This window comes from Tauraco erythrolophus, chromosome Z (assembly GCF_009769465.1).
Source record: "Tauraco erythrolophus isolate bTauEry1 chromosome Z, bTauEry1.pri, whole genome shotgun sequence".
Taxonomy (NCBI): Eukaryota; Metazoa; Chordata; class Aves; order Musophagiformes; family Musophagidae; genus Tauraco; species Tauraco erythrolophus.
The window spans coordinates 73179337-73193764 of record NC_141496.1 but is presented as its reverse complement, the minus strand read 5'-3'; the positions used below and the strand labels follow the sequence as shown (position 1 = coordinate 73193764).

The following is a 14428-nucleotide window of genomic DNA, read 5'->3' as shown; positions in this document are numbered from 1 at the left end:
GAGGGAACAGAAGCCTTGGCCAGCAAGTCATACTGGAGACCTGTTTTAACAGTCAGTGTGCAAACTGGCTATGTTGATCTCAATAAACCATTTGAGCAAGTAGCACCCTTCTTTTGGTATAGCTACTTTTTGCGGGAGGAAAATTAAGGAGCCACATCCAGAGTACAGTCTCTTTTCCTCATAGACCAGCATTTGGAATTACTACCAGAAGGAAAAATAAATTACAGCTGAGGCTACGTTCATTTCTGTCAAGGCTGTACAGCAGTGCCAGGAATCAAGGCAATGAATCAGCAATGCAAAGTCACCTCCTTCCCTAATCTTCAGATCTATAAGGATGGACAATCAGCTCATCTTAGTATGCAGGTCCTCTGTTTCTACATCTTTTTTGAAAACAGTTTTTAGAAAGTTGTTATTATTATGAGGAAAAAAGTGCATTACAATTGTGGAAGCAATGCTGTCACATAAATAGCTAATAAACATCTTGGTAGAGAAGTTTAATGTTGCATTCATTGCCTCTATAATGGTACAGAGTTTAGCATTGTGTTTTTTAATTAAAAACAATCCAATGCAATTTGACAAAGCCCATAATTTCAGCTCTGCAAGGACAGTACTGTCTATTCAGGAAACAGACAATACTTAGTCAAAGGGTATCTTAAATTAATTCAATGTTAAGAGAAGCAGTAAATCCAGTACTGGAAAACAACCAAGAGCTCAGCAACCCGTTCAGAATGCTAGCAGTCTTGGACTGTCTTAGCTGTGCTCTACACTTAACCAAACAGGCAACAACATAACACAGCAAGAGAAATACTGTGCCAAAACCTCCCTTTCACAGTGTCAGCAACATAAGGAGACCATGATGCCTAAGGATGGATGCTAAGCATGGTGCTGCTAGCTCTAAATTTGTCCTTTTTCAAATTCAGTAGCTACCTGCGATACTTCGTTCAGTTTCCCAGTGAATGCTTTTTCAAGTTATAGCCTATATCTGCTCTTCTCTAAGACAGAAACCCATAGTTCTTCTCACTGGATTTCCAAACGAGAGCACTCCATCTTTGCTGCCCAGATTTACTTCCAGCAAACACAGATGGATTGGTCAATGTTACATAAGCAGCCACCTCTTGGAGCAGTAATCAGGTCTGACATGTTCCATTACTAAAGCAGGACTTTTAATGTTAACCAAAGCTCCACAGAAGCCCCAGAAACTCAAACTGGGCAAAATAAGGCACTGCATTGGCCTCATCAATGATCATTTTGCTTATTTTTGAGACTTACAATGGGAAGGTGGGGTGGCAGTTAGCAGACCAGAAATCAAGTGAAAGCTATCTAATCCCAATCCCACTCTTGGGATCTCTAAGATCAAGTTTTGACAGCTTGCATTCAAAACCAAACTGTAGCATATAATGTGGCAGAACCTAAGAATTTCCAGGGATCCACGACCTTCAACAGCCAAAAAAATAACTTTTTGGAGAAGAGACTGTTCTCCTGAAGGATGAACAAGAGCACTCTTTTAGGTAAACTAAAAGTCGGTGATGACCGAGAAGGCAGAATGAGAGGAAAATTGCTAAGGAGGAAAAAAAGATAAATCTGTAATATAGAGCTGTATCTGCTTTGAATAAAAAAAAAAAAAAGCACACAATAAAAAAATATACAAGTAACTGACTGCAAGGTGCTTTCACCCAGGATGATTTCGTTCAGATCGGACTATGTCAAAACTAACCATATCTAGAAAAATTATGTCTAAACAAAGTTACTAAATATCACTACTTATTAAAGTTATATCGTAACTTATGTATCAAAACTAATCAGATGTCTTAACAAAGCACTACAGTTCAGATCTAGGTTCTATCAGGCCAGGAGTAAGGTGCTTTGCCTCCAAACACGACATAAAATCAAGCCTGACCACACTTTAACTTTGATTTTAAAAAGTAACACAGAACATCATTCTCCAATTATCTTTTTTTTTTTTTTCATTGTGGTATTTAAGTACTTATTTAGGCCTATGCTCTTTGGAAGAGCTTTGCTAACAATGGTGTTTCTCACTTATTAGAGGTTGAGGTCAAACATCACCTCTGAGTAATTGCAAGTATTTGCCAAGTTCAAATTCCTTCTGCAGCTTCAGGTTTTCTTTGTTAAGCAAGGTGTTTTTCTGGAGAAGAGTGGTTATTGCATTCAGCTCCACACGTAGCCTCGGTTTGTTTTGCAACCGAAATCCCAACAGATAGCTTATATAAAATGGCAATATTACAGCCCAGACCCCACCAGCCAGTATAAAGAACAACATGGACTTAATGGGAGTCATATCATAAAATATATGCTGAAGATCTGAGCCACAATGATTGCTTCCCCCACCCCCAAAGAGTCAAAAAAACAAGGTTTCTGGGAGTCAGTAACATTTGATTTCATTTAGTCAGGCCTGTTTATTGTGCATGGTTGCAAGAGATCTATTAATGCTTTTGTCTCCTAGTTTAAGGGTAAATCCAGCCTTACATTAGTAACAAAGAGCCTCAAGGCAGAATATAGTAATGGACAAGTAGTCTCATAATTCCTATTATTAAAAAAAATAATAAAAAAAAGAACTGCCACAATTCTGGTATAATTTAGCAAAAGCAACCACTGCTAAAAATAGAGGCCGTTTTGACTTTTTTCCCCCTCAACTTAAAGCTCTAAGCACTGCAACTAAAGGCTCAGTACATTTTTTCAGCTCTTTTTTAAAGTGCTTATTTTTATACCAAGTGATATTTACTGCAGTCTTAATACTTCACCCAAATTTAGCAAGAAGTTACAAATTAATCCCATAAAAACAAGTGCAGTATGCTTTTAATTTCCAGAAAATTCTCTTCTGTAGCTGCATTCCAAAATGATACTACAGCTTTTTACAAAACCACTAGCGTAAAGATTTTAAACGTAATGAAATTGACAAGAACTAAAGAAGCCAAAGCACATCAATTCTAAAAAGCTAAGTTTACTCAGTTGTTCAAGAGGTAATTAACCTTTGTGTATTTGTCTACAAAGATAACTTAATGGTCTTCTTTCTGAAAATATTGTTAAAAAGAAGCATCTCCTTACTAGGTCACACATCTGAACACAAACGCAATTATCAAAACATGACCTACTTCTGAAAAGCAAAAAGTAGAACACGTTTTAAATGAGATTACAGCATTAAACTTGGATAGAAAAAAGAACAAAGTGGGAGACTGGAAATATTGTTCCCTGGCTATACAGTATTCTGCAGTGGCCAATAATAATTTGAAAATTGTTTCCCCTCTTTAACCATCTCACAGCATTCTGGTTGTCGCTGTGCAGGAAAAACACCATTATTATTTTCAATATACAGGCACATTGCAATAATCAAATGGAAAACATAATGTCCCACTAGTTCTACAAAAATTATGTTCTGTAATGCCAGATTGCTTCTTCAGAAGAAAGAAAGAACTGAGAATCTCTGACTTACTATAAAATTAATGTTCACTTCTATTCATAAGCACATCACAAAACATGATGTCCTCATGCACCCATCTAATCTAATCTTCTTTATAAAAACCACTTTTTTATATTCTCTAGCAGTTCCTGATGCAGGGAATCACATTTAAATTGTTCTGCAAAGACCTTTCAGAAAAATGTTAGATCCATCCTATAAATACATCTATTGTTGGCATAATGTTTTCAAAAACGCCTCAAATGTATATAGTGGGAATACATCATGTGACTGGAAAATACAAGCTACTTACATAGTATGCATGTCCAAACACACATGATGCAAAAATTGATCAATAACATTAGAAGTGATATCTCAATATTCTTCTCTAATCCTGTAAAAAAGCCTTTTTAAAAATAACTAGGAGATGACCAAATATCATGTAACCGTTAAAGAACCTTCTAGTGACTGTTTTGTTTAGTGTTTTAAAGCACAAATGGCAAAATGGGGGGCAGGGGAGTAAGGAATGAGGGAAGGAGAGAGGAAAAAGAGGGTGAAAGAGGGGAAGAAGGTTGGGGGGGGAGGGGGAGACAATTGCCCAACCTAAGCGAAAGTTTTGTTACAATATCGGGCAAGGGCTACGCATAAGCTCTCTTTTCCAACCTGCAGCATGTTTAATTCCTGTTAACTACAATCTCCTCATAACCTTCCTATCTAGGTACTTCAGCAACCCAGATTCTCAAATATTAATTCCTCTTGCTCACAATTTCATGCTTTTTTTTGAGACTAGAGATCATGAATGAAAGCACTCATACTGGTTTCCTGAACTTAAGTAATTCACTGTTAGCATAATGATCCACTATAAACCTTTCAGATAGTACTGAAAATTTGCTTACATGTTCAGTAGTTAAACACTCTCACAGGAACCTTAATGAAGCTGCAGACAATCAAACATTTGTCTTAAAGTCTTTTCAACTCTGAAGCAAAGCAAAGCATCAAATCACTGTGTATGTTTTCAGTCATTCAGTGCAGAATGCCGAATCCAGACACTTTAACTTCAGACTTTAGGAATTTTCTCACTTAAAAATTAAAATAATCAAATTAAAAAAATCATATTTCCTGATCATAGGAAAATCTTGAAACCAGTTGCCCTATTCAAACATTAATAGCAGCTAAGAAAGTATTTCCAGTAACTTCAGTCCAAGAAAGCCTGAAAATTATTGCTTAGAGCTACGGAAGCCGCCCAAATACCTTACAAAGTAACTAAACGGAACAACTTGTTGCCTCTTGCTGGCATTCCAATAAAAAGACAAACGCCAGCATGAAATACAGTATCAGATGCAGGAAATTAATGGTCTATTCACTTCTAGATGTTTTACTGATTTTATTTATTTAAAGAGCCTTGAGGATCTGCTTCACTTCAAAGACAAGACATTAATTCAAGGACACAAGTATCTCCACAAAGTACTTAATCAAAGACTCATTCTTCAGTAGTCTTGTTATTACCTGCAAAAACATATTGGTCTCCGTTCATAACATTCTGCCAAACCAAAACCTGACCCAATGTTATCAAGGAAATGTATCTAAAAGCGTTCTTTGAAAAATGATTTTTTCTCCGAGTTTTGTGACAAAATTCCAAGTGACAAAATACATTTATATATAAATCAAATGTCTAAAATTAATTGCTTCAAACTTGGTGCACTGGACTTCTCTTTTTCACAAAACATATCGGCAATGCCCTGCTGAAAAACAATTATATTAAATCTGATCAGCAGAGATGTAGAAACATAATTATATGACGGCGAATTCATAATGTAAGATTTACAGAGAAATTACTATCCTTAAAAACTGGTACAAGTAATTTAAAATCCCGAATTATTAACAGAACAAGGGCATAATAAACAAAATTTTGGAAGGCCAAGTAGCTAGTTTTCCATCAATGGCTTATGTTTAGCATGTTTGTAAAATGTACTAAAAACTGTTACACCAATCACAAGAATGTAAGACTAAAACTCATGTTCTAAAGTACTTGGATGTCACAGAACAATCCATCCTCCATGAAACAGCAGGGCAAATGACCTCTATTCCAGTTGAGATTTAGATTTTTCTAGCATTCTAAAAAAAGTCCAACTTGAATAGGAACATTTTAAAAGAAGTAATGCACTGTGATTCATGTTTATCAACACAAATAGTTGTGAATATCCTACTACCTCTCGAGAATTAACCATGCACATTTATGTCATTCCTCTGATCTAACGTTTCTCAGGTAATAGTTAAAATAACATTGTTCAAAGGAGAGGTTACATACCCATTTCATTAATAGTTGCTCTTGCTTTTGAGACAAAAGAACTAACTTCACTTGAGTGCATTTTTGCTCTTTCTTTAAGGTCAGCACCTGTAAGTGACATTCACATACATATTAGCAAGCTGAATACAGTACTGCAAATACATTTTCAAAAGTAAATATTCCTGTATTAAAAAAAAAAAAAAAAGTTAGGTCTACTTTGAGATAAAGGCAGTTTAAATTGGTCACATTCATTTTCCACAGATTTCAAGGAAAACATGGACTGTTTATCAAGGAAAAACAGAAAGAAAATACCCCAAAGCAAACAAACAAAAAAACCCAAATTACCCACCACCAGATTTTCACTAAGTATATTCTTCCCAGTGATATTTCTTCTTCTCATATTAAAATAGTTTCTGAACACTAGCATTTAGGCTAATATTTCATCTGAGGTAAACTTTTCCCAACTGTGTCACAAAGCCTGATAAATATGTGCTTTTCATACTGTGTCTGTTACTAATTTATTAGTAAATTATAAAATACCTAGGGTGCAAGTTTTACATTAACAGACTACATTTATCTAAATAAAAAAAAAAATTCTACAGTAGACCTAGGAAGCTTGGAGTGACCTGATCTATGGAAGGGTCTCTGCCCATGGCAGGGGCTGGAACTAGATGATCTTTAAGGTCCCTTCCAACCCTAACCATTCTATGATGCTACGATTTTTTCAACCCACTTTACTGAAATGTATTTCTGAATAAGTACATACCATATTTCTTGTTCTTAAAAAAATGTTGAAACTGAAATTTTTAATCTATTTCTTCACGAATACATGACAATAATTCTGTTTAAAAGCACACTGTAACTAGAGATGGTTACAACAACTGTGTTTTTAAAAATTCACTGATATGCAAAACTGACATTTTATCTCATGAACATGTAAAGTAAGAGAAACAGACAGTAATAATAATAGTAATAACAGCTAAATACAGAGTGAGATAGGAAGTCTATTTTTCTTACGGAGGAAGAATATATGAAAAAGACAAAATCTGCATATACATATTTATTCTCCAAAGAACAGCAACATTCCCACTGCACTTAGAGTCTATTTCTTCCGTTTCATAAAAGAAAACCTATTAAGTTAGTCTCTTGGCGTATGTCTGAAAAGGCTAAACAAGGCACATAAGCAATGCAAAAAAAACAGTTTTGTGTTCTCTACTCTGAGAATCAAAATACTATCCATTCAGAAAAACACATTGGACTCAGATTAAGTTAAGACTGTAACTCTGAATTTTTAATTAAGCAGTCACCACGGGCTTCCCATTTTACCTTTCTGGATTTAACTCATGCTAGACCCCTCTTGACCCTCCTCTTCATCAAATATAGTTCTTGATATACTTTTGTTGACAGCATTAGTTGAATTCACAACTCTAGTCTAGCTCTGGGAAAATCAGTCTCTCAATCTGACATTTTCTGGTAGACATTCAGGCTGCTGTTTTAAGGGTAACATGCCAATAAAGTAGCTCTACATCTCCCCTTCTACCCTTCACCATAGCAAAGTCCTCATTTCACCACTACTTTTGTTCTCCTTCCATGTATGTCAACACAAAAACAATGAAGTATCACTCCTGACTGTATTTTCACATTTCCTGCTAAATATTGTTCAAGTTTAATTTACACTATCAGACACCTTGCCAAAAACTTCCAAAATACCTTCTACGATATGCCCCAACTGAAAACAGTATGACGGCCAGCTGAGCAGGCAGTATAAATAGGAATTACTGTAGTCAAGCCTGCACTGCAACAAATTGCAATTGCTATCTTAGTAAATGACAATCAATTGCACACAGAAATCTTGCCAGGAACTTGAAAAGCAAACAAAATTTGCATCCATAAATCTGGGCAGAACTCTAAATCATATAAAACTGCAGGCAACTTTCACAAATGCATTTTATGTATAGGGACGGTTCTGTAGCTAAAAGGAGCTTTAGAAAACTTTATGAAAAAAAATTGCTTTAAAAGTTCAATCAGCCAGTGTGCAAATGAAAAATATCACTTCTCTGATATCAGTTAATGTCTGGGTCTAGCTTCTACAACTCTGTCCAAATCTTTACCCATATAAGAACAACAAGAAACTGTGCACTTTATGAACAAGAAAGCTGTATGGCTGTGCAATCACACACTGAAATCCTGCTCACTGTGAACACTCTTGAAAAGCATATAAAGAAAAGTTCAAAAAAGAGACATCTAAAAAACACCTCTAGAATTACTGTCGAGAAATCTCTGTCAAGATAAGACTAAAGCAATTTTTAGGTTTTAATTTGCTCAGATTCTATTAAAAAATGGACTCAATCCAAAAAAAACCCAACCTTCTAAAACAAAAATCACAAACTGCAGACTTCTTCATTCTTTTAGAAAATAAAATTTCCTTGAAGATATAACAAAATTAATGATTTTGAGTACTGTAAAAAGTTTCTAGCACAACAGCTGATCTTAGTGCCTTAACCAACTTCTGTAATCTTACATTTCCCTTTTTTAAGTATTTCTCCTTTACAACTGTCAAGGAAATGGAAAACGTTCTTTTCCTAACCCTTTCCTATTTTAGTCCTCCAAAGCACAATAATAGTAACTGAAGTTTTTCAGAGAGAAAACTTTTAGGCAGAAACCATTTGCTGAAGTCCAACAGAACACGTGCCTTAGCATCCTCTGTTCGCAGGAGATGGAACTGCCACCGATTGATACTTTTGTTCCTGTTATAAGATTCAACCACTGATCAAGAATTCTGAAGATTCTTGACCCACATAGCAGAGAACTATTCACACATTTCTTCGAAATCTATTCTCAAGTCAGAAGTAGGAAAGGTTAAGTTTCTGAAGGCAGCCATGAAGGAAAGCGCAGGTTCAACCAGGGACTTCTGCTCTCTGAGATACAGAAATCAAAGACCCTTTCTCTCACCCCAAGTTTCTTACTTTAAAGTATCTGAAAATAGTATTTCTCAACTGCTGAGAGCAACAAGTAGCCAAGCTTTACAAACCACAAAAGCTCTCACAGAAGGAACCTCTGTGACTTTCCCATGGGCCACAGCTGAAATCTGAGGACGTGTTTGGCGTATGCTTCCGACATCCACTCCGAAAGACTGCGGGGGCTGTCCTGTGGGTCCACGACTCCACGCCATGCTGAGCGCAGGGCTCTCTGAGCCCTTCTACCCAAGATGTAGGAAAGGGGGAAACTGAGCTACCAGTGAGCTGAGGCAAACTATTGCAGATTTGGTCGTGCCACTGTAATTATGTCCCCACATCCATCCGGTTTGTACTGCAGCATGAATCATTGCTTTCTCTGTTTTTCACCTCTGGCGTCTCGATGCTTTGTCCTACTAATTGATTCTCATCTGCTCAGAAACAGAGCAAAAGCTAGTGAAAACTAGCTGTGATTCTAGGGGTCGTGCTCCCCAATTCTTTACCCTCTGCACTTTACAAACTCCCTTTTAAAGGCTACAGAGTGCCATTCTCAAATTACTAGCTGTTAGTACAAGACAAAAGAGAAATGCAACAGTGAAAGACTACACTGACAGAGCAACCCCACACTTCCTCTTACGGCTACATTAGGATTAAGGCAGGTACTCCCCACTTGCAAAGAACGTCTTCTTGAATGAACTTAATCCACAGAAGCATCACTTCCAGATGTATGAAGGCAAACATGTAGGAGAGAACTTCCCTGAAGACTTCCAATTAACAGTTCTGCTTGCAAAATACCAGTACAAACAGCAGTCTTTTGGAGGTTTGCTGAGCAGCAGGTAACTAACTAAATTGGTATTCACAGATCAACCCTTTAAAACTACTGTGAGGAGTACGCACGCTGTTTCAAATACTACCTACACTTTCTACCGAGGTTTGTCAGTCCAAAGAAAACCTGTTTGATTTGATCCATCACTTATTTCTTCCCCTCCAATACGAGAACATAGAAAGGTCAGTCATTTTTTACCTTACCGTCGTTGAGTTTAAAACCCTGATGTAATCAATTAACTCTCTTTGCATGTTATCAAACATTTGGCTTACTCACTGGTTGGCAGTTGTACACTGTCTAGAGAGCTCTCGCAGCATGTGCCTGACTTGCATTCACAATGATGCCAGAGAGAAATGCTTATTTGAGGAAGCCAAGGGCAGTCCAGCAAGATAAGCATATTGCCGTTATTCACCAGAATTTTTCCAAACTACACGTCTATATGACAAAGACAGCTCTTTGACTTAGAGAACACACCAAAAGAAACCAAGTTCTGCAGTGATTACTCTGACCCCATGCCTCCTGCCTTATTTGGACATTTTCATACGCTTTCTAAACAGAATTTATATACTGTTGAAAAGCTAAGTGTTGTGTTTGAAAAATCTGTTCCAACATCTTTGTATAAGCCTCACTTTCCAAAATACCATAAATGCCTAGAAATTTTCTTGTACAGTACTGATACTTAAAATTTTAACTGTACAATTAATAAACAAAATTAAACAATGGAAGTTGTTCTACCAAGCATCGAAAGGTGTCCAAAGTTGTCTTTTGTCTGAGAAAGGAAAGCAAGTGAGACATCACAGGCATTTGACGTAGAATAAAGTACTAAATTCTTACCATCAGCCATGCTATTTTGAGCTTGCCCTTTGATCTTGCCAAACACAGACTGACCAATTCTGCCAGCACACTAGAATTTCCAATAAGGAAGGGACATCCAAGAGTACCAGAAGATACTCTCTTGCATACTCTGTCCAATTCCTCTGTATCTTGTCAGCGAGAACTAGGAACACTGAAAACTGCAAAGCACAGAGGCACCACCTACATTTAGTAACCCAAGGAAACAGGTTAAGAAATTTATGAAGGAAACTTACAATGCTTTCAACTAGGAGTAAAAAACATGAACTGTCTCACCATTTAAAAAGTTAAGAACTTGCTATGTACGTACAGCTTATTTCCACATAAAGTAACTAAGAAGACTGTGAATTAATATCCCTCCTTCTCCACACAGAAAACAGACACTTAAGATACTGAACTAAAATACTGAGGTAAACGGCCAATTTTGACACACATTACAGATTAACTTACAACTACTTCAATAAACTCACTCATTAGGGTACATGTAAATCTCTTTTCTCAAAGGCAGATGCGTGCATCTTCTAGAGAAGCCACTGCAAGAAATCCAAGGTTAGCTGAAAACATTAGCAGAAACCCAATCAACTATTATAAGGTTACGAATATCCTAAAAGGGAGCTGCACATAGATATTTGAGGACAAGACTATAGCCAACTAAAGTTCAAACTCAGAAAGATTCACCAACAATTTTCTCTCTAAATTTCCAATAATTTCACAAATCAGGCTTTTACATCTTGAAATCTATTCAGGACAACTTAACTTCCAATTTTGAACGCAAACAGCAACACATCATAAAACAAATATATTTATTTAGACATAGTGTGAAGTCTAAGGCAAGCAAAACTTTGTTTAAATAGAATTAGTGTTTGTTCAATACATACATCACAGTAATAAATGAATTATGACTGTTTTTCTGCCAGCAGATATGCACTTCAAGTTAATATCCTTAAAAAACCTGCAAAACAACCAAAAGCATAATTTAAATTTTATTATAATAATGTCACCGTGTAGACTAATGAATTTTATTTTGCTTTCGACTACCATTTTTCTGTGTGTAAAGCTATACGCCTGACAATCCCCAGTACAAAACAAAGTCAACCATTACTGAAATCTCTTGCCTGTGTGAAAGAGAAAACACTTTACGCTTTGCAAACAAAATACGCATGCATTCCAGTAAGAATTCCATTGCACCTCCCAGCCCAGACAGACTTAAGACCATCAATTTCTACCCATTAGAGCAACTACTAATTGTATTCTCGAATAAAAATGAGTCCAGTTTGGTCAATTAAGAACAGACAGAATGCTTCATAAATATTAATCATTCTGGATCATCTTTCACAAAGTAATAAAAAGATTATCACCTATTTGATAGAATAATAGAAAAGTTTAGACTGGAAAAAATCTCTGGAGATCACCTGGTCCACCCTTCTGCCGAACACACAGCCCTAGATCACGTTATCCAGGGTCCTTTCAAGTCTTTAATAGTGCTGGCAAGGGAGATTCCACCACTTCTGTGGGAAAACCATTCCTATATTTAACTCTTCACTAATCTTCTCACAATGAAGTGTTTATTTGTTTTACCTGGATGGAATTCGCCTAAAGCAACTCGTGCCCACTGCCTCTTCTTCGTCACGTATAACCCTTTCGACAGAGTACTTTTTTCTGTATCTGCCAGGCACAGGAAGACCAGTTATCTCTACCCCCTCAGCAGTCTCCAGTCCTCTAATCAACCTTCTGCTGGCCTACTAAGCACTGAGTAGAATACGCACATGCCTTGATCTCCTGAGAGTTCTCTTCCTGATGCAGCCCAGGACACCGTTTGCCTTCTTTACTGTCACGGTACACTGCTAGCTCACGTTAAGCTTGCTTTCCCCTAGAATCCCTGGGTCCTTTGCAGCAGAGCTATACTCCAGCCAGTCAGTCCCTAGCCTGTTCTGCCACTTAGGATTATTCTGTTCCAGATGCAGGACTTCGTGTTTATCTTTGTTAAACCTCATTCAATTCTTGTTGGCCCAATTTTCCAGCCTGTCGAGGTGTCTCTGAATGGTGGCTCTTCCTTCCCAAATACCTACCTTTCCTTCCACTTTGAAGTCATCTGCAAACTCAGTGAGGGTTCAATCCTATCATAAGAACAATTACAAAGATATTGAATAATACTACCAGACCCAGCATCGACCCTTAAGGAACTCAACTTGTGACCAGCTGACAGTTTGACTTTAAGTCATTAACATTACATCCTTTGATCTTGGCAGGTGAGCCACTTTTCATGGTCTGCATGTCCAGAGATATCTACCACCTTGTCTACAGTGATGCTAGGGGGAAACATGTCAAATGCCTTGTTAAAGTCAGGGTAGATAGCATCCGTAACTCTTCTCTCATCTTTCAGCAAGTGGTTTCATCACAGAGGGCAATTAAGTTGGTCAAGCACAATTTACCGTTAGTAAATCCAAGCTGGGTTTTCCCATCCACTTGTCCTTCATGTGCCTGAAAACAACTTCCACAAACATTTGCTCTATAATTTCCCTGGAAACTGAAGTGAGACTGACTGGTCTTTTCCTTTTTGCAGATGGGTGTAGCATTTGCCCTTTCCAGTTGCTTAGGTCTTCAACGGCCTTTCAAATCTGATAGATGGTGACTCTCCAGTATAGCAACTCGGAGGCATCTTATCAGATCCTGTTCATGTGTCTGTGTCCAAATGGTACAGACGGACCTTAACTCCATTCTCCTCTATTGTCAGTGGTTTGCTGTTTACTTTGTTGTCACTTGGCAGAGACTTGACAGCTGATCTTTCCCATGCGGATCAAGGAAAAGAGAAAATGGAGTACTTCTGCCTTTTCTGTGTCATTCATAACTAAGCTGCCAGTCCTGTGCAGCAGTTGGCCTGCATTTTCCTTGAACTTCTTTATACTAACATACCTACAAAAGTTTTTCTTGTTATTCTTGACACCTTTTGCTAGTTCAAGCTCCAGTTGAGCTTCTTCCATCATAAACATATCTCTGCATACCTGAGCAATATTTCTGTATTACTCTTTGGGAGTCTGTCCCACTTTCCTAGAGTAAGATGAATCAATAACTCCTCCCAAAATATATAATGGATATTTGAGAGATTAAAAGACAGGAAGAAACTTTTCTTGTTATTTTTTTAAGAATAAAAAGGAGTATTCAAATCTAATTTAATTAAAAGCTACAGAAACACACAAAATAAACTTAGAATGTACTGAATATGCTTCAGTGTATTTCTAAATATTTCAAGATTTTATATTCAGATTGGACTCTATATACACTTATAATTCAGTTACTAATTCAGAACATTAAGAAATGAAACATTATACATCAAGAATCATAGAGTTTAGTTGTGAGGTATAAGAGATCTAAAAGTTAAGTATATATAGAAAGGGAAAAAAATATTACTGAAATACCTACTACACAAAGAACTGCTAGCAATTTGCTTCTGAGGATCAGCTTCTTTTGTGAGTACTATTGAAAGAAAGATCTTGCTCACAAAGCAGTACAACCTACTCTGCTTTTTCTGTTCTCTGAGATTTCATATTTTAAACTTTAAACCAAACATGTGCATGTAATAAGTAAAATTTGAATTAGAAGATCATTTCCTCAAAGATTAATCTCTACGAGAGGAAAGTAGTGTTGGCAAAACATGGCTTCACAGAACCCCTTTTTTTTCTTGTTTCTTATTCCTTAAGGATAGATACAAATCTAAGATTCACATTAACTTTGCCTATGCTGTAGATTACCTCAAAAACTTTTCAGTGAGGAAGGAATCCCATAACATTTAGTCTCAGTCTCCACACAGTTTTACCCAAACTCTTGTATCTTCTCACACTTAAATTTTTCCTTGATACTTACTCTGTAATTTGAAATTACACAGACATGATCACCACATGATCATCATGGCAAGTATGTCTTGGATCTCTAAATTTTAGAGCATTTCATAAAGGGATTTAAAAAAAACCCAACCAAACCAAAAAAAAAAAATCACACTTTAGCAAATTGGAGAGGGGCTTTTTACGAGGGCATGTAATGATAGGATAAGGCATATGGATTTAAACTGAAACAGGGGAGATTTCAATTAGATAGAAAGA

The 14428-nt window shown here is 36.8% G+C and overlaps 1 protein-coding gene across 4 annotated transcripts in view; it reads right to left on the bottom strand.

Moving 5' to 3' along the window:
• The window catches only part of AUH (AU RNA binding methylglutaconyl-CoA hydratase), a 157076-nt gene that overhangs the window by 111241 nt on the left and 31407 nt on the right, over positions 1-14428 (bottom strand). For all 4 annotated transcript variants that reach the window (XM_086629515.1, XM_086629516.1, XM_086629513.1 and 1 more), the window contains one exon: positions 5721-5807. In XM_086629515.1, coding sequence (XP_086485641.1) covers positions 5721-5807 — 87 coding nt within the window. The remainder of the gene's footprint in view (positions 1-5720; positions 5808-14428) is intronic.